At 32.4% G+C, this 25,027-nt stretch overlaps 1 protein-coding gene across 3 annotated transcripts; it reads left to right on the plus strand.

The window, feature by feature from the left end:
* Positions 1-1,621: 1,621 nt before the first annotated feature.
* On the plus strand, positions 1,622-24,338 carry LOC145321757 (uncharacterized). Of its 3 annotated transcripts, XM_080163339.1 has the most exons (19): positions 1,622-1,764; positions 3,564-3,597; positions 4,179-4,264; positions 4,808-4,843; positions 6,981-7,064; positions 7,517-7,587; positions 8,109-8,142; positions 10,147-10,167; positions 10,521-10,570; positions 11,134-11,206; positions 12,029-12,135; positions 13,161-13,235; positions 15,210-15,222; positions 15,931-15,977; positions 18,963-19,025; positions 19,240-19,304; positions 19,896-19,945; positions 23,352-23,405; positions 24,077-24,338. In XM_080163339.1, exons 1-19 carry the CDS (start codon positions 1,656-1,658, stop codon positions 24,121-24,123), a joined length of 1,119 nt encoding a protein of 372 aa, XP_080019465.1. In that variant the 5' UTR covers positions 1,622-1,655; the 3' UTR covers positions 24,124-24,338. The 3 variants fall into 3 exon arrangements, with proteins under 3 accessions (XP_080019465.1, XP_080019464.1, XP_080019466.1); XM_080163338.1 differs by lacking the exon at positions 15,931-15,977 and having other exon boundaries at positions 15,210-15,269; XM_080163340.1 differs by lacking the exon at positions 15,931-15,977 and having other exon boundaries at positions 1,637-1,764; positions 4,179-4,255; positions 15,210-15,269.
* The last annotated feature ends 689 nt before the right edge of the window (positions 24,339-25,027 follow it).

A 25,027-nucleotide genomic window follows, 5' to 3' on the forward strand; every position in this document is an offset into this window, starting at 1 on the left:
TTCGCTAATAATATTGTTGTCCCAGGAATCAGTATACCAAAATTCAGATCAATCGGATTATTTGATCACATAAAAATTTGTTGTTAAAAAATTTAAAAAATCAACATGTTTAAAATGAACGTACGGACATTTTGGTAATGATTATAGAGTTGCTACGCTTTCTAAATCGTACCTAACTACTACAGGAATCACCATGCAAAGTTTGAAATCAATAGGACAATTCTAACATGCCTAAATTAGCGAAAAAAGCTACGGACGGACGTACGGACGGACGTACGGACGGACCGACCCTAATTATAGAAAATCTTCGCTTTTAAAAATATTACTTCTTGACAGATTAGGCTCTCTTTTTTAGGGAATCTTTATATTTGTTATTTATCTACGTTATGGAAGATCAGCTCGATCTTCTCAAAACTTCACAAAATCTTTAGTGTTTATCGTTTGGCATAAAACGTAGAGCTGCATCGCCAAAAAATCAAGAAGATTTGATCATTATTGATTTTTTTTCTCATTGCCAAGGTCACTAGCAAAGACAAACTCTCAATCACAACTTTTAAGAAAAAGCCAAATTTTGTGATCTTGCATTTTTCGCGTAATTTTAAAATTAAACACACAGATGAAAAAGGATCCTTTGATTGTGAGGTTTTTCATCTCATTTACTGTGTGTGAAAGATAGAAGGCTATTGACTTTTTAAAGAAATTTATTGGTTAGATTACATATTTGCATTGTATTGCATTTTTACGTGCAACTTTTTTATCGTGATTTTCAAAAAATAATTATTTTTCCCTATATAAAAGTAATTTTATATATGTGAGTATGTCTAAATATCTGCATGTAGTGTCTGTACCGAAGGATCTCGTTTACTGCTAAACTGAAATGATTTTTCTTTGCAATATAGCTTCTCATGGGTCTTGGGGCATTGTTATAATTATTTTTGAGGTGGATAAAACCACCCTTCAAGAGAAATGACCCACCGAAAAATGAAAATTTCCAGGAGTGGGGGCGATAGGGGCTTAGCCGCTAGTTAGATCTATTCTATGATTTTTTTACTTAAGAAGTGTCCCTTTTAAGTGCATTAATAACTTACACATCAATATTAAGGAGCCACAAAACACGAGAGTGGCTGATATGCAACCGACAAAAAGACAACTGATTTTCTTTTCATAGTTGTAATCTTTATATAAGTAACAGCATTTCCGTGAATCTGTCCGCATTTCTGTAACGAAAGTTCTCTCTAACAGCAGAACGGATATGGTTTTCTATTACAATGTAGCTTCTCATGTTTACAACCATTTTTGGGGAGGATACCAACACCTTCTTAAGAGAAATCACCCCTAAAAAATGATTCCCCCAATTTTTTTTTCAAATTTAAAATCAAAAGTGAATGGTCGCAACCCCTTTCTTTAGCTAGAGGCGTAATGCTTTGTTAAATAAATAAATGGAAACACTGACAGAGCGTTTCCATATAGTAGCTTCGCCGCTAACATTTCTATACATCTTTCAAAAGATAATTAGAACATTTTTCTTATTTTGGACGGTTGTAAAATTACATTCCCCCTGATAAACAAACCTACAAACACACACACACACACACACATACAATCACAAACACACACACACAAACACAAGCACACATACACATACACACACAGAAATGTCATATTTGCACCCTGCAGTTTCAATGTGCAAGAAGATGCAAGTGCATTTGGCAAGATTAGGCATTTGTGTCTACATTGCCATACTGTCGCAAAATTTATTAATTGGTAAGGATAATGATTTTTAATATTTTTTTATTTTTCACTTAGGCTAAAAAAATGTCGCTTTGGCTATGACAGCTAATACTTAAAAAAGGGCGGCCTCTGCAAAATCTTTTAGCTGTTTTTTATGCACTATTTTAACGGCTGCGACTAACATTTTGTCTACTGGAAAAGTTCACAAAGGAAGAATTTTATTGATTTCTATCTTTATTTTTTGAGTTTATATCATATGCATATGAAATTTTTGTACATGTCTTTTCAATCTAAAAATGCAATTTTCATTTGCATAACATTAGAAATTAAATTGCAATATCTTTGTCTGAAGGTCCTAAATTTGCAGTGACATTAACATTACTGATAATCAATATCAATAATATTGCAATCAAACAAACGTTAAAAAGGACATGATATAAGAAATATGTGGATATATTGACGGGAAAATTTGTAGTCACCTTTAGCTTGCTAATATGTACATCATTTATTGATCATTTGGTTAATCCAGTAGGGGGGTATAGGATGCGGGGGTGAAATTTTTTTTTTTGGGGAGGGGGTATTTTTAATTTTTTTGGGGGGTTGGGGGTGTCCCACCCCCCAAGAAAATAGTTATAAAATTTCCGGGGACCTATGAGAAGCTACCCTGTTAAGGAGAACCCGATCGGTTCAGCAGTTAGCGAGATCCTACGGTACAAACAAACACACAAACACACATACACACAAACACACAGACACACATCCTGTTACTTTAGTATAAGGATATAAAAAATCAGATGCAACATCCCAGTAATAATATATTGATGTAAAGACGGATTACAAATATATAAAACAGTGAAAAAGATATGCAATCGGTTTTTTTGTAGACCTCTTATTTTTAAAGTAATTTAAGTTTAAAAAAAAAAAATTAAGTCGATTTTAAGGTACTAAATTGCAACAAAAAAAGAAAGAAAATGGCCATTATGAACAAAATTAGTAAGATCTTTAATTTGACACCTTACTTTTTCAATTCTGTCAGGTAATTATTGAAAAAAATTGATTTTTTTAAACCCACGAGAATAAAAACTTAGAACTTAATTTTATCATTACCCAGGCATAAGAAATAGGCGTTATATATACTGTTAGAATGAGAAAAATATTACAAATCCATTCTAAGCAAAATTGAAATAAAGTTTACAATATAGTATATAAACTACAATAAAAGGAATTATATGAAAATATTATATTAAATTATACAGGCAACCATCTTATTTCTTGAATTGAGAATAAAAATGGGAAGGGGATAAAGAGGGGGTAATTAGGGGATGAGGAAAGTGTTGCCTGTACAAAAAAATATAATAGGCCATTTTTTTATTTTTTATTCTTTACTTTATTCAATTTTGCTCACAATGGATTTGTAATATTTTTCTGATTCTAAAGGTATATATGAACCCATATTTTTTTCATCTGTGTAATGATAAAATTAAGTTCAAAGTTTTTATTCAAAATTTTTTCAATAATTACCTGACAAAATATAAAAAGTAAGGTGTCAAATTAAAGATCTTACTATTTTTGTTCATTATGGCCATTTTCTTCCTTTTTTTTGTTGCGTTTTAGTACCTTAAAATCGACTTAATTTTTTTTTTAAACTTAAATTACTTAAAAAATAAGAGGTCTACAAAAAAACCGATTGCATATCTGAATTCTATGAAAAATTTTACATTTACTACTTACTAAAAGAACCGGCTAGCTATAAAAAAAAAGTTAAGACGCCTTCTTTTAGAATAACTTTAAATTTTGGTATTTTATACTTAATTATGATTATTTTTATTCAGTTGAAGGTGTTTCTGCTCCAGCAGTTGATGTCAGGTAAAATTTTGCGTGCGAAACAGGGATTGGAAAATCTAGGATAATCTTAACATTCTTATTATATGGGAAGCAGTGGCGTGTGGTGGGGTGTGTCTACACCTCACTTTAAATTTAAAAAAGGAAGGCTTTTCAACCTCTTATTGTTTCATACCCCCCCCCCCTTTCTCACCTCGTGAATCGCTGTGCACGCCATTGTTCGGAAGTCTTTTAGTAGTGAAGCTACTCTATAATGCTGTTGTTTTCGTCTGTCCTTCTGTCCAAACATTGCTGTTCTTTCTCTTGATTCGCCCCCTGCATCAAAGGGGTTCTTTACTAGATACTTTGAGGCCTCTAGGGGCACTTCAGGAAAAAAAGGGGTGGGGGGAATGTTGCCGAGAGTCTTTACAATTGTAGTTTTTATTTGGAATTATCGGTGTTTTCCAGGGGCGATTTCTTTTGGAAGGATTCAGGTACCTACCACCAAAATAGTTTCTCTGACCTATAAGAAGCAAAAGAGAATCATAGCGTTCCAGCTTATAAAACAATACCTTTACCATTTTGTATTCTGATTCGATAATTTAATTTTTTTTTGTATATTTTAGATCACCTGGACCAAACGGAGCAGCCTCCAATGAACCAGTTGATACACTACCGCTGTACGATTCATTCAACAGCCAAAGTACAAATGGTATAGAAATCCATCTAGTATTATAAAATTGATAGATGTATGCATGTTTGTTTTATCATTAAGATTCATTGAACAGTAAAACAGATTTAGTTTTTATGATTATTTTCTTTCATTCTTGAACAACAGTTGATCATAGGGGTTTGGTTAATGTGTCATTAGATATCTCAATAATGCTTAAACCAAATCTTGTTTAAAGAGAAATTTCTCTATATTTTGATTTGAGTGATTCTTCAGATCGTCTGTTTTAGGTTTATGTATTATTGAATTTATTTTTATTCTCACAAATATAGAGACATTAAAATAATTTTTAGTTTTTTTAAAAAAAGTATAAAAAATGGTTTTTGGGTGAACATTTTTCTAGGGGCGATCTTTGTTGGGAGTGTGGTTTCCCTCCCCCATAATAGGTATAAATCACCCAGGATTTATGAGAAGCTACTCTGTAAAGGAGAACCGTATCGGTTTACTGGATAGCAAGATTCTTTAGTACACATAGACCGACACAGATCCTGTTACTTCTTTTTAATGATATGTATTTAATCCTAGGAGTTTCCAGACGAAAAAGACAAGCACTGGGCACAGGTTACTTTTTATATTCGTTTCCGCGGCTAAATATATTATTTATAGACCTTCGCTTTAACAATGGCCAAATCTTTAGCCGCATAGATGATGCTGAATAAAAAAGTGACTGCTAATCTTCATTCAGTGGCGTAAACAGCGATTCACGAGGGGGTGTAAAACCTTAAGGACTGAAGTAAGATAAAGGTACTGAAAATTGATTACCTATTTGTTCCCTATTTTCATTAGTTGTACGACAGATAAATCAACTATTGCAAAAGTTATTTTCAGCTACTGCGGTCAAAGGAAAAAGGATTTTTACAATTACAAAGCGATTTATACATTATACATTCAAAATTTAAACTTTCAAATATTGATTTTTTTGAAGTTAGGAGCTTTTTTAGCTAGTAGTAAATATTGAGATAGGATGAGGGTGAGACGTACAAAATCGGAAATTAAGATTCAGCTGACCTGTTATAATATCTTGTTTGACACCCCCCCTCCGCACTCTACTCATTTATCCCAGGGATCTAAAGGGATAAGACGATGGCCGCTAAATTGATTTACATCCTCAATGATGATTCACAAAATTATCACTTCTGTAGATTACAATTAGTGATTAGTGAAACGTTTTGGCACTCAACTAATTGAGTTGAAACATTTGGACACTCAATTAAATGACCCAACTAATAAAAATTCAATAAAAATCCCCAAAGTTTTTAATCCAACGAATAAGAAAACGTTATTATAAATCTTTGGGGACTTGTGTAATAAATAGCCTAATGTCTCCTCACTCCTTGAATTCACCCAAAGTATAGTACACTTTTTTTAATTAGACAAGAAAAGATTCTCCATGTACCAATCATATTGATTACACACAAATGGAAATTAACTTTAAATGCAGGGAGGGAGGGAAGGGACATTGAGCTGTTTATTACACTAGTCCCCAACGTTTTATTATAACGTTTTCTTATTATTTTGTTAGGTCAACATTTTTTTATTGAATTTTTATTAGTTGTCCAAACGATTTAACCACTAATTGTAAACTATAGAAGGGATAATTTTGTGAATCATCAGTTGGATGTACATCTATTTATCGGTTATTCCCTTAGATCCCTGTCATAAACCAATCATATTAATTACATACGAATGAAAATTACCTTTAATGTTTAAAAGAAATTAATACTTTCTCATTAATAATTCTTTGTTGTTACAAGAAACACAATACCATTTTATCTCAGAGATCTAAAGGGACAAGACAATGGCTGATAAATTGATGTAAAATTCCAATAATGTTATACAAAATTACTTCTATAAATTTCAATTGGTGGTTGTAACGTTTGGATACCAAACTAATTAAACCAACCAATCAAAAGTCCCATAAGTCCCACAAAGTTGTTAAGCTAACGAATAAGAAAACGCTATTGTAAAACTTTGGGGACTAGTGTAATAAACAGCCCAATATCTCCTCCTTAAATGATTAAGATTGAATCAAAACACAAAAGAACAAGGAGGTTTGAGTCCAAAAGTGTTGCAATAAGCACCTTTCAAAGTTTTGAATGCATAGTAATCGAAAGTAGGGCACTGAAAACAAGAATAGTTATTTCTCGCATCGTATCATAGAATGTACAATTATAATATTAAAACCATTTTTTTAGCCCAGAGGTGCTGAAGGCACCGGCAAAAAAACTGTTTTTAATCTTATGATTGTACATTTTTATATTCGTAGAAAGCTTTATATAATACGATGCTAGACATAGTTTTTTCGTATGGATGAGAACCGGTTCCTATCCACCGGATTCGAATGAATACGAGAAATGATTTTAAAGGGAAAGGGAGAGAGGTTGAGTTAAGAAATTAGCCTAAAATTACCTAAAGATATTTTAAAGGCTTCTCAGATAAGCACAACTAATTCGAGCCAGCATTTTCCAAGATCTTCAGCTTCAGACAAAAAAATTAATGGTCGTATGGATATACATATTCAATAGGATATATATATCCATCTACTAACCTATATAAATATACGGAAGGCTGTAAGAAAATAATAGTTGAATTTACAGGTTCGGCTGGTGATATCAAATAGGATACCTAACTACTACCTTATAATAAAGGGTTATTATAACCATTATGTATTTAAACTAACCAGTCACCACATTTTCAGAATGTTGTCAGAAAATACTAGTTGAATCCACAGGACCGGCTGGTGAAATCCAATGGGATAGAATGGGGGTTTATTCTTTAACAGGTAAATTGTGTTGCTGTTATCTTATGAACTTAGTCTTAAACATATATTGGTAAAGGCCTGTGTGCTTTTTAGGGGGTAAAATATTTCCCCCGGGAACTGAAATTCTATAGGTGGAAGGGGTGGGTTGTAGTAAAATAATCTCTGTGTAGATTCACCTATATTATTCAAAACTAAGATCTTTGAAACATGACAGAACCATAGGTTTTATCACCTGAAAAGAAATCAGGAAAGGAGATATGAATGTTTTTTTATATTTTTTTTAAAAACTACACGCACCCTTTCATTTTGAAGTTCTTGTTTGGATGGAAGATGACGGTTTTTAGCTATTCCCTATAAATTGCCCATTGCCCATTGTTTCTGTCAGTTAAGAAAAAAATCCTTTTCATTGTTATTTCATTTTCTTTGTTGATAATAATTACAGGATGATATTCCATGAAAAAATTTGTTGTCAGGTGAACTGGTTAATGGAAGACATGTTTATGTTAATGAGAATGGAACTCAGTATATATTCTATCTGAATCAGGTATTTTTAAAAGCGAAACTCCCGTCCGTCTGTCTGTAGGTAGGTAACGGATAGCTTTTATTGTTAATTTTAGTCATGTTAGAATTGTCCTATTTGTAGCAATCTTGTCATCAAATTACTGTATCGTTGCGAAAGTCTAGATCTAATTAAAACATAAATTTTGTTTCGACTCATATTTATATTCTAATTATTATGTTCTTTAGAGCTTTGCTTCTATGGATGTTGTCATATTAGTCATAAATCGCAATGTATTATGGACAGCTTTCTATGGATATTAAGATGATAAATTACAAGATTAAAAACTCTTAAAATCTCTTTTTAAAGGATTAGACTGGTACTAATTTTATGATTTTTATTTTTTCATTCCTAGAAAATCGTCTGTAATAAGATGCTATACATGATATTTTGCATGGCTGAGAATCAGTTCTAATCCTGCGGATATTAATCGGGCTCGATGCTATACTGGAAATATCATTAAGTTATTAATATTATTTAATGTTAATAACAGTACAATATTTCAGGGTTTCAATGGCTGGATGTTAGGTCCAAAACCAGGTACAACTTTAAATAATCCATGAAGACAGTTATCCTTATATAAAAGCAACAGAATCTCTGTCTGTCTGTTTGTCTGTACCAAAGAATATCACTGACTTCCGAAACGATATGGTTCTCCTTTACAATGTAGCTTCTCATAGGCTCTGAAAGGTTTATAACTATTTTGGGGAAGGTACCAGTACCACCACCATCCCAAGAGAAATTGCACCTATAAAATAAATCAACAAAATATTTTTTTAAAATCTTTTTCTTCGGCCCCTAGAGGCCTCAAGGGGCGAAGCCTCCAGTTATGTATAAAGTAAAAGCGCTATTAAAACTTGCTTATCATTTTATATTGTTTCATTGTTATTTTATGAACAAAACAAAATAGAAGACAATTGTTAATGACGTACAAAAATCAAAATGTAAAAATGTACATTTATTCAAAAAGTTTTAACACTGCAGGATAATTTAAGACTTAATAATTGAGAATTTTTAAAAAAAGATTGGGTTAGGTTAATGAAGGGTTTGGATATATCAGTAATGAATTAAATTTTCAACATATTACTGCGTTTTACATGCTTATATTATAAGTGTTTCTTAATTCATATTACATACTTTATGCCTATATTATAGTGATAGTTGGACGGTCAGATGTACAAATAAGAAAACCCTAGTTAATTACAATGTACATACAGTAACAAGCCGTTTTCACTCCACAGGGGGAGCATAGGCCGCTGACAATTTGTCAGTGTTTCTCTAACAATGTCTTTTTTTATGGATATGGGAAAGGGTTGTCTGCCCTAAGTCGTATGATTACGGTGTAAAGCGTCCATTTTCCCATCGGCCAACCAACCCTTTGATTGCACGACCTTTGAAGTCCTAACTGTGCATGGTAGTGATTGCAATTGTTTTTGGGCCAAGGCATTTTCCTTAGTCTAAAATAGTCTGACATAGCAGCAGTAGGAACCATTTTTAAAGTCATTAGTTATGACGCGGTGTCAGACCGAGGTTCGAACCTTTCACCTTCCCGACTACGAGCGGATACGCTACGACATGAGCCACGGTCGCGGGTCACAATGTACATACACGGATAATACTCAGGTATAAACCTGACACTATGGTTCCTGCTTTCATAATTTCTGTTTACCTTCTTAGCAATAAGGAACTCATTTATTTCTTTTCAATCAAAGATAAAAAAACAGCGGGAAATATTTTAATAACCCTCAAAAGAATATTGAAACCTATGATATATATCTATAATACAAAGTAGCTTGATGTCTGTCCGTCTGTCTGAAGCTTAGGATCTTGGTAACCACTGAACCGATTGGATTCTACTCTTCAGGGTATATACATATCGGTCCTGTGGTGGTTTTAAGCTATTTTCTTGGGGGGTGGGACACCCCAACCCCCCCAAAAATGAAAATTTACCCCCCCCAAAAAAAAAAAAAAAAATTTCTTGAGAACACATTAGACTATGAGCAGCACCAGTAGTAATTTACATATTAGACTATTTTTTTCGAATTTTGAGAATTCGTTATTTAAACGAGAAATGTTATTTTTCTTATTCATAGAAAATTTTCAGTAATACGATGCTATATATGATTGTTCAGTATGACTGAGAACCAAATAATTATTGCATTGTTTTGTATGGAAGATTATACCTCATTGTTACATGATTCTTATTACAAGATTTTATTTTTACTTTACAGTCCGAAAAATACAATTAAAGTAAACGAATAGAGGGGGCAGGGGAGCAGGGGTTGATTAACTGTATGTTCACGTGGTTGGAATCCTCTGCAGAATTTCAATTGAGTCTTTAAATGTAAATTATAAGCTTATAGAGCGTGAAATATCAACACAGCCAAGTCGTTACAAAAGAGCAGAAAGCATTTTGCTAGCAGACGTAAAAGGTCTCCACGACTGGTTATGCATCCATACTAATACAATTATTATACACACCTTTAACGGATCAAGAATCCTTATTTCTGATACACCCATAAAAGTTTAACATATTTTTTTCAGGAGTCAATTTCGGAGGAATTAAGGAAAAAATCCTAAAATTTAAATTAATTTAAACAGTTTAGAATTTTTTTAACGATTTCAAACTTTGTGTGATAATTCATATGAGATTTAGGTATTATTTAGCAACTCTATAGCAAAAGTTACCAGAATGTCCGTAAATCTATTTTAAAAATGTTGATTTTTTTACTTTTTTTGACAAAACTTTTTGTATGTTATAATTATCATATTCATCTAATTTTTGGAATACTGATACCTATTACCACAAGGTATAATGTTAAAAGCAAAGCATCCGTATAATCAAGTCCTAAAGACAGACTTAAAGACCTTACCTAAAGTATTTGTACCATCAAAATAAAAAAAGGATTTGCTTGAGTAGAACAACCATGATGAGATGTGTGTCCATGATCCTATTGGCCTTGAACAGGTATACACAGGAATGAGACAATGGATGATAAATTGATGTACATCCCAATGATTATACACAAAATAATCATTCTTCAGCACTTAATTTTACACTTGCGGCTTCGCCCCTTTTGAAGCCTCTAGGGACACCTGAGGGTGATGGGGGAAGTCCACCACCCAACTTCTAGTTTTAAAAAGAAAAAAACTGTTAGGTTGTTATTTTTCTTGAAATGGTGATATAGTTATAAACCTTCCCTGGACCTATAAAAAGCTTCCTTGTAAAGGAGAACCATATCAGCTCAGCGGTTAGCGAGAAAAACAAAAAAGCTTACGGATAACCCTATCATATAAGATAGTAAGGTTTTTCTGTCTAAAGCTCAGTGACTACATAACTGAATTAGGGGAAGATTCAAATAGGTCCTGGGATGGTTTTAGGCTATTTTATATTCAGCTTCGAGACTTTTTGTCTTTTTTTAAATCTATGAATAATAATATAGAGCCTCTAGATGCTAGAGGGGGGAGCCAATAGTTTATTTTAGTAGTAAAATTTCAATTTATCTTTTTGATTGAAAATGATTATTTCAGCATAACTGGAGTTATTACGGCGGAACTAGAAATACTGAAAACCCAAGGGAAGCTTTCCCATACTGGGCTGAAGGTAATATTTACTTGATTTGTAATACGCCCCTAGAGGGCTCTACGGACATTGGAGACGGGAGGGGGTAAGGGGGGTAATAGACCTCACACTTAATCTAAATTTAAGTCTCAAAAAGAAAAAGCAAAGAAAAATTAAAGATATGGGACTCCAAGGGACCATGAAAGGCTAAACACTAAAGAACTATGTCGTTTAAAGGGTTGGAGAGTTTGTTTGATACAAATAGACAGACACAAAGACAAACATTCAATTACTTTGACATATATAAGGATTTTAGTCAACTTGAAAGCTTAAATTAGCAATCATAAAATTCAAACGATATAAATGGCAGTAAATTTATAAAAATGAGGCACATTCGCTAAACCGTGGAGAAGGTTTATAACTATTTTGGAGAGGTTACCATCCACCAAAAAGAAAAAATACCCCCCCCCCCCCTAAAAAATATTAATTTTTACTTTTTCTTTTTCATTCTAAAATAAAAAAAAATGGGTTATCTAATTAAAATCCCTCTTCCTCAAATGCACCTATAATGCAATTAATTATTTTAGTTTTATCAAAAATACTTTTATTTTTATGTTAAGAAATGAATTTATAATTTTATATACGGGGTCATTATGACAGGGAAAAATTATCATCAATTTAGGTTTCTAACATGGAACTTGTTTATTGGTCATTTCGTTCATCCATTAGGAGGGTAGAGGATGTTTTAAAGGGAGTGGATAGGGGCATCGTTATTTTAGTCCGCTGCGTGTTTTACTTAATACGAGAACATGCAAATCTAGTGTAAGATCCAAGTAATAAAATAGCCATGCTTATTGCTTGCAGATGATTTGAGCCTGCGTGTGAGATGTGTACCAAGAACTGTTTATGTGGACAGCACACAAATAAGAGATTCTTCCAGAGCCATGATTCTACTCAAAATATATAGATTAGTATGAAGTCATAGAAGACGAAGAAAGTCCCTCAATGACGTCATAAAAATGAGGGATGAGGAGAGGAGGAGTGGGAAAGAAAACCCCGAAAAAAGAGATGGATAATCCCGCGTTTTTATGACGTAAAAAGCTGATTTTTTGAGGGACTTTCTTCGTCTTCGAAGTCATAAAATAAATTAACAAGATTGACAATGTCCTTGAAAGCAAAACTTATTAATTTATATAAGAGTTTAGAATAAGCAAAAGGAAAACTACTATATATTAAAATCATTGGTTGAAATGAGAGAACGAGTCTATACAAATTTGAGGAACATTACAAAATAAAGTCCAATATCCACTCCATTCATAGATAAGACAAAGGAAAGATGAATCCAATGTCGACCTTATAAAAATATTTTTCTACAGTAAAAAGCTTTCCCCCCCTAATTTTTGTTATTAGTGTATTATCTAGTGGCACTGCATAAAAAAAGAGAGAGAAAAATAGCTTAAAACTTCCAACGACCTAAAATAAAATAGCAAAAAAAAACATCACAAGCCCTATGTGAAGCTTGCCTACAATCGAGAATCAAATCAGTTCAGTAGTTATTGAGATTTAAAGCTTCAGACAAAAAACTCTTACTACTTTATATAATAGGATTAAGAAAGTTTTACAGCAAACCCTTTAGTGCATTCTCAATTGTTAAGTAATTTGAGGTTCCCTTTGAATTTTCAATAGAGAAATCTTGCTGTCACTGCCAGGGAGGGAGGGGACATTGGTTTGTTTAACACATAAGTTCCCAAAGTTTTATAACAACGTTTTCTTATTTGTTGGCTTAAAAACTTTGGGGACTTTTTATTGAATTTTGATGGTTGGTTCATTAAATTGAATTTCCAAACGTTTCAACCACTAGTTGTAATCTACAGAAGGGGTATTTTTGGATAGCAACATTGGGGATGTACATAGATTTATCGGTCATTGTCTTATCCCTTTAGATCCCTGTATCACTGAGCTATATATAAACATAATCATCCTTGTTTAATTTTAGATCCGTCCTATTCTGTTGGATACATGTGGCACCCAGCTCAGAGATAGAATGAATATCGATGCCTGGACTGTTCACGTAAATTTGTATACCTTATCGTACCTCAATGCCCAATTATCTCAGATATTACAGACAACCTACCCTTTTATTGCACGTGATTTGTCTGGGTAAGAGGATGTACATTGATACTGTTACAGGAGAAAAATAATTTTCATCAATTTAGCTTGCTAACATGAAACTCGATTATTGGTCAGTTTGTTCATCCAGCAGGAGGGGGAGGTGATGGGGTAAAAGGAGAAAAAGAGAAAAGAGAGAACTATTATTTTAGTATGGCTTCCAAACCGATTAATATCCGATGGATTAGAAACGGTTCTCAGCCATACTGAAAATCATGTATAGCATCGTATTACGGACAATTTTCCAAGAATATTGAAATACAAATTATACCAATTTTTCTAGGCCAGGTCTTCTTCCCATTAGGGCTTACAAAACTGGTTTTGCTTTTAATCTTATATTTTTTCATCTGAGATGTTCCAGAAAACCTAATCTTTATTGCACGCCCTTAGTCTGAATAACCCTGGAATAACCTAATTATGTATTGTTATGAGTTGCACTTTTTGATAACCATAATGAGATGGACAGAAACATGTTCAAACTTTTGTTAACCCTTAACGGTCGGGGGGGGGGGGGGGGGGTTTGTTGAACGCCCCCCTATCCGGTTTTTTCTATCTCATTTTCTGTGTGTGAAAAATAAAGAGCCCAAACTGCGTGACTTTTTAAGTTTGGGTATGACACATAACCGAGAGTTGGAATTTTTTGAATATCTCCATCCTGGCGGGCACAGGATGCCAGCAAACCTGGCAGGGTCATCCAGGTAAAAAGCAAAAATATTTTTTTGACTTAAAAAAAGCATTTTATCTTACCAAAATACTAAAATATCCTCTAGTAGTACATCCTCATATTAAATACAGGTGTTCAAGTCAATTTCAGGTTCCAGGTATGATCCTGCAGATCCTGATCTTCCAGGTCTCCAGAAATCTTTAAGAGGCCGCAATTTTTGACTTAGAGACTTCAAATTTTAAACTTAAGCTTTTCTTACATGTCTACATAACGTATTAAAATTTCATGAAGATCCGCCGCCGTTTTCCCGCCGACCGCCGACTGCGGCGGCTGGTAGCTGCCAAGTACAGCTGCAGCCGCTGAAATTTATATTTTGATATTTGAAATATAAAATTTACATAAAGATTAACATTTTCTGCAAAAAAAAAAATTTTCTAGCTTCAAAAATAAAAAAATTACAGCCGTTTGAATTTTTAAGTAAAAAAGGACCTAAAAACAAAGGTTGTTAAATAAAAGGGTGAAGGAAGCGAAAATTGACCTTGACTTACTTAAGGTCGGAAATTTATCATAACACAGGGGACTTACACAAAAAATGTTAGCCCTCTAGCTCTAATGGGAACTGAGATAGCATGGGGGGGCGTTGAACGCCCCCCCCCCCGACTGATTAAGGTGCGGCAAGGGGCCCGACTGTAAGGGGTTAATAAGTAGATGCAATGAGTAAATCCTTATATATTAATAGTAAATGAATTAGTAGTAATTAATTTTTTTCTTTTTTTCACACAAACTAAGGTTGGGCGGATACCGGATATCCCGCTGATTAATAATATCTGAGTTCCGGCCATTTATTTGGCCAACGTTCGATATCTGGCAAATTATCTGGCAAATTGAGATGGACAGAAACATGTTCAAACTTTTGTTAATAAGTAGATGAAATGAGGAAATCCTTATATATTAATAGTAAAATTAGTAGTAATTAAATTTTATCTTTTTTCACACAAACTAAGGTTGGGCGGATACCGGATATCCGGCTGATTAATAATATCTGAGTTCCGGCCATTTATTTGGCCAACGTTCGATATCTGGCAAATTACCGGATAACCGGATATTCGGCATTAGAAATCAGCCGGATATTCAGCCCAACCCTAACATAAACATACAAACCGAAGATTTGAGTATTATTTTGATCTAATTGTTTTTTATTTTATTGCATAGGTTGTTTGTGGGGGTATTTGTGATAAGATAAATGTGACAGTTTCTGTTCTGCAGGGTCAGGTACACATTTGTTTTGTGTAGATTCCCTTTTTTTCAATAATTTCAACAATCTGTTAGGAATATTCTTTCAATTGGAACATACAGCACCCCACTCTTTCTATGCAGAAAGAAAGGTTTGTGGTGGTATTTGTAATAAAATAAATTCTGTGGGGATTATTTGTAATTAAAGAAACAGTTTCTGTACTTCAATGTCAGGTACACATTTTTTATGTAGATTCCCTTGTTCTTCAAGGTCAGTTACACATTTTTGTGTAGATTCCCTTGTTCTGCAATGTCAGGTACACATTTTTTTGTGTAGATTCACTTTTTTCAATAATTTCAACAGTCTGTTAGGACATATTCTTTGCAATGGTGGATTCCTTTGTTTTTCAATTGGAACATACAGCACCCCACCCTTCCTTCCTTCCCTTTATTTTCTTTTGGAACATACAGCACCCCACCCTTCCTATACAGAAAGAACGGTTTGTGGGGGTATTTGTGATAAGATAAATGTAAAAGTTTCTGTTCTGCAGGGTCAGGTACACATTTTTTTGTGTAGATTCCCTTTTTTCAATAATTTTAACAGTCTGTTAGTTCTTTCAATGGTGGATTCCTTTGTTTTTTTTCAATCGGAACATACAGCACTCCACCCTTCCTATACATAAAGAAAGGTTTTGTGGAGGTATTTGTGATAAGATAAATGTAACAGTTTCTGTTCTACAGGGTCAGGTACATATTTTTTTGTCAACATCCAACAGTCTATTAGGACATATTCTTTCAATGGTGGATTCTTTTTTTTTCAATTGGAACATACAGCACCCCACCCTTCCTATACATAAAGAAAGGTTTTGTGGGGGTATTTGTGATAAGATAAATGTAACAGTTTCTGTTCTACAGGGTCAGGTACAGCTTTTTTGTGTAGATTCTTTGATTTTTCTTTTGGATCATTTAGCACCCCACCCTTCCTATACAGAAATAAAGGTTTTTTGAGGGTATTTGTGACAAGATTAATGTAACAGTCTCTGTTCTGCAGGGCCAGGTACACATTTTTTTGTGGTGATTTCCTTTTTTTCAATAATTTCAACAGTCCGTTAGGACATATTCTTTCAATGGTGGATTCCTTTTTTTTTCTTTTGGAACATTTAGCATCCCACCCTTCCTATACAGAACACAAGGTTTGTGGAGGTATTTGTGATAAGATAAATGTATCAGTTTCTGCATGGTCAGGAACAGTTTTTTTGTGTAGATTCCCTTGTTTTCATTTGGAATATACAGCACCCCAACTTTCCTTTACAGAAAGAAAGGTTTGAAGGGGTATTTGTGATAAGATAAATGTATCAGTTTCTGTTCTGCATGGTCAGTACACATTTTTTGTGTAGATTCCCTTTTTTTCAATAATTTCAACAGTCTGTTAGGACACATCCTTTCAATGGTGGATTCCTTTGTTTTTCAATTGGAACATACACCACCCCACACTTCCTATACAGAAAAAAAGGTTTGTGGAGGTATTTGTTATAAGATAAATGTAACAACCTCTGTTCTACAAGGACAGGTACATATTTTGTGGTAAATTCCTTTCAAAGGATTTGTTCCGTTGAAACTTATTTGCAGGGAACCACGTAAAAGTGTCGAACTATGACGTCAGAAAAAAATAACAATTAACCAATGAGAAGCCAGTGTTCGCTGTAATTGATCAATGGTAAAATATATAGCGGTCATTCATTGGTTAATTGTTAATTTTTTCTGACGTAATACTTCGACACTTTTACTGGGTTCATTTGCAGGGGCTGTAAATCAGTAAATCAATTCCATTTTAAACTGATGAAAATTTGGATATTCTTGTAGCGTTATATTGGCATAGCACTTGTTTTGTGATGTAACTCAAGGGAACTGCGTGAAAGGGGTGTTGAGGGGGGGGGAGTTGGTTGTGGGGATATTTACACTTAAAATCCTGGTCCCTTGTCCCTAAATATTTTTAGTGTACCTAATTGCACATTATGTTCATTATTCAATAATCATTTATTGTCCTATCCTTAGTAAAATGACAAAATAATCTTATGCAAAAACATTTCTTTAGTTAATGCGTTATTCCTATTTTTATATATTATGTTCTCATATGTTTCTGGTATTGTATGTTACAATATATATTACAGGAATCACCATGAAAGGTTTAACATATATTTGACGATTTCAACAGGGCTAAATTAACCAACAGAGTATCCTAATTGTGGAAAAGCTTTGTTTTTCAACAACAACAAAAAAACTTTTTTAATTTAAGTTTTGTTGTTAAATATTTATTTTTATTTGTGGGAGTGCATTCACTGTCGCACATGAATCACATTTTCAAATGATAAAAAACGCACCTCTAAGATATGTTGGACGCAGAGAAAATGCAGGATCTCGCGGGCATACCTAACATGAAAGGGTTGACGCAAATTCCAGATCACAATTTCGATAGTGGACCAAATAATGCAATTTATCGCGTTCGTTGTTTTTCAAAGCAAGGCTTTTCTATAATTAGGGTCGGCCCGTACGTCCGTCCATACGGAACGGAAAGCTTTTTTCGTTAATTTAGGCAAGCTAGAATTGTCCTATCGATTTCAAACTTTGCAGGTTGATTTCTGTAGTAGTTAGGTACGATTTAGAAAGCGTAGTAACTCTATAATCACTACCAGAATGTCCGTACGTCCATTTTAAACAAGTTGATTATTTACTTTTTTAACAACAATTTTTTTATGTAATCTAATTATCCGATTGATCTGATTTTTGGAATACTGATTCATAGGACAACAAAGTACAATACTATAGGCAAAGCAACTCTATAATCAAGTCCTAAAATGTAAGTATGTCCATAAACATTATCCTGTATCAAGCAGTTTTTCAACAAATTTACTTACAATTTTGCTTTGACTCTTATACATGTATATTATGATAATTCCGTTCACACACTATACAAGTGTTAATGGTAGTTTGTCCTAGTTTTAGAGCTTCCATTTTATGGATGTTGTCATCCTTGTTACTTTCTGTCTTTTTGTGCGAATACAAAACAGGATGTGACAATTTGTGAAAATGATTGCACAACATTTCTTTATTTTTCCGGATGTCCAACTTGTTTAATGTTTTAAACTGTAGTGGGACAAAGTTTCTCAAACATAAGCGATGTGACGTCATAAAAATGAGGGAGATGAGAGGAGAAGTGGGAAAGAAAACCCCTAAAAAGGGATGGATAATCCCTCACTTTATGGCGAAAAATGGCTGATTTTAGAGACACTTTGGCTCACTAATTTAAACACGAAGTAGTTCTATATTTAGTGTTGGTCTGTACGTCTGTACGTCCGTAGGGGATTGCGTTTATTGATTTTTTTGATACCAACTTTATACATGATTTAATTAATTTAACATACTGTTTTTGATATTTCGTTACAGTCCACAGAAAAAATATGAATTATTATGCACCGAGCTCATAAGCACGACCAAGCATATTTTGAAATAAGTAAAAAATGAATGCGGGAGGAGTATAGTTTTCATATAATATTGTTTTATCTTTTGTTAGGTTATGTTATGTTGGGTATTGGTTATGTCTTTGCCCCGCTGGATCAACCCCTGTCCCTTACCTCAGGGGTTAAGCGAAAAGATAAAAAAGCAGCCTACCCCATAATGAAAGTACTTATTGACGCAGTGGTCATTTCAAAATGTTTATTATTATATGTTTAGTGTGATCTGATGCTGCTTTGGTCGGTACCAGGACCTAGTGTTACCCAATTATGTGGAGAACAGGTATTTTTACCCCCCCTTCCCCCAATTTTCCTGTCATTTTGATATTATAATTTTGTGGTATAATTGTAAGTTTTTCTCATTCTTATTATTAGCCTAGAAATTACTAAACTTCCCTGTAAATTTGATATGATAAGTATAGCTGTTTATGAGATCTTTCAATATATTCACACGCAAACACAACTTACCCCATACATAATTTTCCTGTAATATTTAGGCATGTATACCTACCAGCGACAACCTGGCATGGACTAAAAGATTTACTGATGACAAAACTTCCAGGTAAAAATTTTAATAATATTCTTGTTAGACATGATTAATTCAGTTCAGTGGAAACGTCTTTTACTTTTGGATATAGGATATACGTGGATATTATGACAGGAGAAAAGTTGTCGTCAATTTAGCTTGCTAATATGAACCTCTTTTAATGGTCAGTTCGTTCATGCAGTAGGAGGGGTAAAGGGGACGATGTGGGTCATCGTTTTTTTAGCCAGTTGCGAGTACATGAAAATCTGGTGCAACATCCAAGTAATATATACATTCTTTTTCCTTATAGCAATTTTATAAAGTAGAACATATCCTAAGTATAATATTTTATAATCTAATCCTATTTTATTTATATACATTCACACATTAATTGCTAGTAGCGAACCTACTCTATAAATCATTTTGTCTGTCCGTCTGTACATAAATTCGTCAGTCTATGAGAAAAATGAGATGGTTGAATTTTTGCGTGATAATAAAAAGCATTCAGTATAAAATTGACTTTGTTTGACACACAATAAATGTGATTTACTTGGCTGTTGTGAGAGATATAACACTGAACTTTTTTGGTAAAATTCTTTCAATCTATCTATTCAGTATTTATTTTAGTTATGAAGTTAGAGTTGGAAGTGATCGCCCAAGATTATTCGCAATTATAGTAGGAAAGATTTTCTTATTAATTTAAAGTTAATTTGATTTTCGCATTATCAATTAACAAAAACATCAGTGTCCATAACTCGAAAAGTATTTTTATTTTATTACATTTTTAAGTAGTAAGATTTTTTTTTATTTTAAATTAAAGCTTAGGGATGGGTTTGGGCTATTTTTATATATCAATACATAGCCTCTAGTGAAATTAATCATTCAACAAAAAACGAATATTATCTTAGGCTGTGAAAGAGAACTAATCCAAAATAACTTATAATAGTAAAAAAAAGGGGGGTTTTAAATGGTTGAGGATAATATCCATAACAAAGGTAAAGGAATAAAATAAAAGGTTTAAAGGTGATCAATTATGACATTAACCAATTCAAAAGTTGGGAAGACTAAACTACATAGAACCTACATTCGTAGATTCAATTTACGCATTATGAATAAAAAATATCTCAATTGATAAAAAAAGACACCTTTTGATTCCTTCTGCTGATTTATAGATATATTTTTGTATGCTAATTGGTTTATAATTTGAATTTTCAATTCTTTTGGTTTTCACTTCTTTAAAGAAAACTATTTGATGTAGTCAACGCAAAAAAACAGGGTTCATTTACTAGGAAATGTGGCTTTTTATAAGGCTTTTAAATATAAAATTAGGATCATGGACATTGGAAAGAGAACGAAGTAGTGGGTTTCGTCGTATTTTCACAGTAGCTTTTTCCCTTTTCTATCCCCTGCGGGGTCTCTAACCCTGCAGAGTAGTCATAACATTTACCTAACCTAAATTAAACTATCAAAAGCTACTGTGAAAATACGATGAACCCGCTGCTTCGTTTTCTTTCCATGGTCTTTTAATTTAATGATTATGCTCCAAAGCATTAAAATCTTATACAAGTTTCATACTTTGGCTTATTAGAGTCTTCACCACACTGCGAATTTTAAAAGAAAAAAAGTTGACCCTCAAAATTTCACCTTAAAGTGATACTTTTCTAATAGTTTATAGTCCACTAACTCATAAGCAGTAAGAATTCAAATCCATTAAGTCCCTTCTAACGAGATATTGGCAACTTTTTGCACACATTTTTGCAAACGGCAATTATTTCCTTTATTTGAAGTTTTGGATAATAACATTTTCATAAAAGTTTTCAGTAATAATCATTTAAGATCCATTGTTGAGAAAAAATAACTGAAAAAATGTGTTTCCATGCAAAATAAGCTTAAAATCTAATGATTTTAAATATTTGCGATTTAATGGTAAAAAAGAATATTTTTTTCTTTTTGATAGCCTGAATATGTTTAATTTTGTTTTTTATATAATCTATTCTTTGAATAGACATGCATATTCTTGCAGATTTTAAAAAAAATTTAAAAAATCAAAAATCGAAATTAATCAAAATTTATCTATAGCCTTTGAAAAATACTTTTGATATTTTTAACCTATATAATCAATAAAATCAATGAAAAATAAAAAAGTTTTATAAAACAAACTTTTGGAAAAAGTTTAAGATAACTTCATAAAATTAGCATTTAAGTAGGATATTTTTCTTGTCTATTTTAAAAATGCAAATTATACATAGTTAACGAATATTTAATTAGCAAGAATAGTAATAGAATATTTCAATAACTACTTAAACCTTTTTGTGGCTATGTTATTTATTTAAACAGAAAATCTATTTTGTCAGAATTATAAAAATAATGAAATATTTTCAAACAAGCTTGCAAAATAAACGTAATTTTATCAAACTTCCTCACAGTTTTTAGAAGATATTGTTGTAAAATATTAATTATTAAAATAAAATCTTTAATTTACAATGTTTAAAACACCTAAAAGTAAATTCTAAGCAAAATTAGATTTATTCTCTAGATTTAGAGTAGCTGCGCTACTTAAAAAAACATCTAGTATTGAAACCTACAGCTGATCAAAAATCAATAGTCATAAATTGGTGGTTTACAGATATCTAAACATATATATACACCTTACAGATTTATTTTTAAGATGGAATGTAAAGTATATTATACGAGATGTCATTTAGTCAAATTTTAAACAAAATAATTTTCATTAATGCATTAACAAAAAATAATGTTATAAATTTAAACTCACAAAGAGACTATTGTGTATTTTATTATTATGTTCTTTCTGCAATCTGATTCAAAACAAAAATTTTCTCTCATTCAAGTCAGGGATGAGTTTAGTACCAAAAAAAATAAAACAAGTTGAAATACTTTTAATTTAATTTGATATTATTGTATAATATTTTCTTTTATATATAATTTAAGAAATATATTTATAAAATATTTACCTGTCATAAAGACGACATATAAAAACAACATCCTTATAAGGAAATTAAAATCTATTTTCAAAATTTTCAAATTCATTTTATGCTTAAGAAGGGACGAGAAGGATTTGAAATTCAACATTAACTTGTTATTTTGCTTGTATATTTATCATATTTGTTTACAGTTTATTGGTAAAGTTTGGTAATACTTTATTTCGAGTCTATCATGCAGTGACCACATGTTGTCATAATAGAGACATTAAAAACGACATCCATGGTTGATTTAAATTTGACGAACCCCAATCTGTCCTACTTTGAGTAAGACGATTCCAGTTTAGGGAAGGGGGGAAGAAAATCTCTTCCCTTTTCCCCATCTCTTTTGAAGAGATTTTCTTCCCCCTTCAAGTTTTCTTTTCCGAAACGTATATGACGTCACTGGAATCGTCTTTCTCAAAGTAGGACAGATTGGGGTTCGTCTTAAATTTCCATAATTTGCAAAACCTTTTAACTATGCTCCTATTAGAGCAAGAGATTTGAACATTGATGACTAGTTTCTCTTTTAAATTTAACTGTTTGCCAATAAGAAATTTTGGGTTTTGATTTCTTTGCCCATATATTAAGTATTAACCAAAAATTATATGTCCCCACCCTCCCCCTACCGACGATTTAGATTTATTTAGGAAGAATGCCTTGTCTCTGGCAAATTATTAAACATTAAAATACACAGTTAGGACTTCATTTGACAAAATAGATTTGTCTTTTAAGGGGTATAGTTTTAAGGTACATGAAAAAATCTTCTTTTATTGATTTTTTAATTCCAAATATTCTTATACTTCTAATGCATTTTTAAATTCTTTCGAGATAATAATTTTCTCGTATTCATTCGAATCCGGTGGATAAGAACCGGTTCTCATCCATACGAAAAAAAACTATGTCTATCATCGTTTTATATCCAGATTTCTACGAATATAAAAATGTACAATCATAAGATTAAAACCAGTTTTTTAGCCCGTGCCTTCGGCACTTTGGGGCTAAAAAAAATGGTTTTAATCTTATAATTGTACATTCTATATCCGCGGAAAGATGTTTATAATACGATGCGAGAAATAAGTATTATAAAATCTTTTTAAAAAATTAGGTTACACAGAGTATGTATCTGCAAGTATCAAGATCGAAGCTGTTAATCTTATCAGGAATTTATCTGCTATATTTTATTTCATGTAAATTAGACACTTTTAAAATCTCTTTTAGGTTTGATTTACTTGATCTAGATACAAAAGATTGCGCCATTTGCTTAAACTGTTAACAAAAGTATTTAGTTTTCATTAATTTTAAATGCTTTATACCTAGCGTCAATGACCCTAGAGGCCCGTGTGGGGAGGGGGGCGGGGGGGGGGGGGGGGTGTCAGGCGAGGGCCAACCTAAAATTTTTATGGGATAGGGGAAATTTTTTTTATGGACAATTTTTCTTGGGAGGATTTTCCTATATTTATAAACCTTTCGATGACCTAAAAGAAGATACACTGCAAAATAAAAATCATATTGGTTTGGCGTTGAGCGAGTATACATAGACAGACAGACAAACATCCTGTTAATTTCATACAAGGATGTGAAATTGTGAATATAATCGTTTTTTAACAAGAAAGATTGTGTGGTGTTATAGATAAGAAACATATGGTCTTTCCTTCTTGTAGATTCTCGTGCAATAATTTACCATACAGACAGTCAAGTGGTCAACACTTTAATTGCACTACCTTTGTCTGATCCTTATTATCCATCCTTATCAAGGTAATGAGGCCTGACTGGTATCGATGAAATTATTTCATACTTTTGTAAAAAAGAATATAGCAGTTTAATATTTCAGAACTACTCATGAAATTTATGAAGAAACATTTATAGTTTTATAACTGCCATTCGTTTTTATTGATAAATTAAATAATTATTGACGCCTAATTTCTAACTAATTCTAATTTCAATATGATATTAATTCTAACAAATTTTACCTATTGACGCATTTCTTGAAGATGTCATTTTGTAATACACTAATTTTATTCATTAAATATTGAAATTTTACATTTAATAAGATTTAATTATTTAACTTAAAAAACATATGTTACAAAAATCTCATTTACTTTCTCTTATAAAACAAATCTACAAAGATTTCTAAATGGATGGGAGTGGGGATTTCAATCCCTCCTACCATGATAGTGTGTTTAAATCAGCGACCTTGGCTTAACACATCCTCTCGTCATCGGGGAGGTGATGGGATCGAGTCTCAACTCAACCTCACATTAAAACTAGAGTTAGGACTTCCAGACAAAGATCGTGCAATAAAAGAGTTGGTTGTATGTTGGGTGTTATTATCCTGGATCGCGTTACACTGCAATTAACACACACAGTGTATGTTGAAGGTTGCGTGGAGAGGACGTGTACCCAAAGTGTCACCTAGGTCCTAAGAGTTAATTATTATTAAAGTTAGTTTAGACGTTCTTACTAATCTACTAAATAATATATAAACCCATCTGTGAAAATGGCCCTTTTTCTTGTTTGTTCAAAATTTATCTTAAACTACAGCCATTTGAAAATAAAGTGATATTCAGTGATTAATTAACAAAACTTTTTATCAAATAAAATCATTTACAAAATTTTTTTTTTTAATTTACATTATATATTTGTATTTAATTGGTACATCATTTTATTCTTCTACAAAATTTTGAGCTTCAAAATATTTGCTATATACACAAAAGCAATTTGAGAATTTAAAATTTTACAATTTTGCACTGGGAAGTAATTAGCATCACATTGACTTAA

The sequence above is a fragment of the Acartia tonsa genome, chromosome 6 (assembly GCF_053477335.1).
Source record: "Acartia tonsa isolate MP-2025a chromosome 6, ASM5347733v1, whole genome shotgun sequence".
In the NCBI taxonomy this organism is placed as follows: Eukaryota; Metazoa; Arthropoda; class Copepoda; order Calanoida; family Acartiidae; genus Acartia; species Acartia tonsa.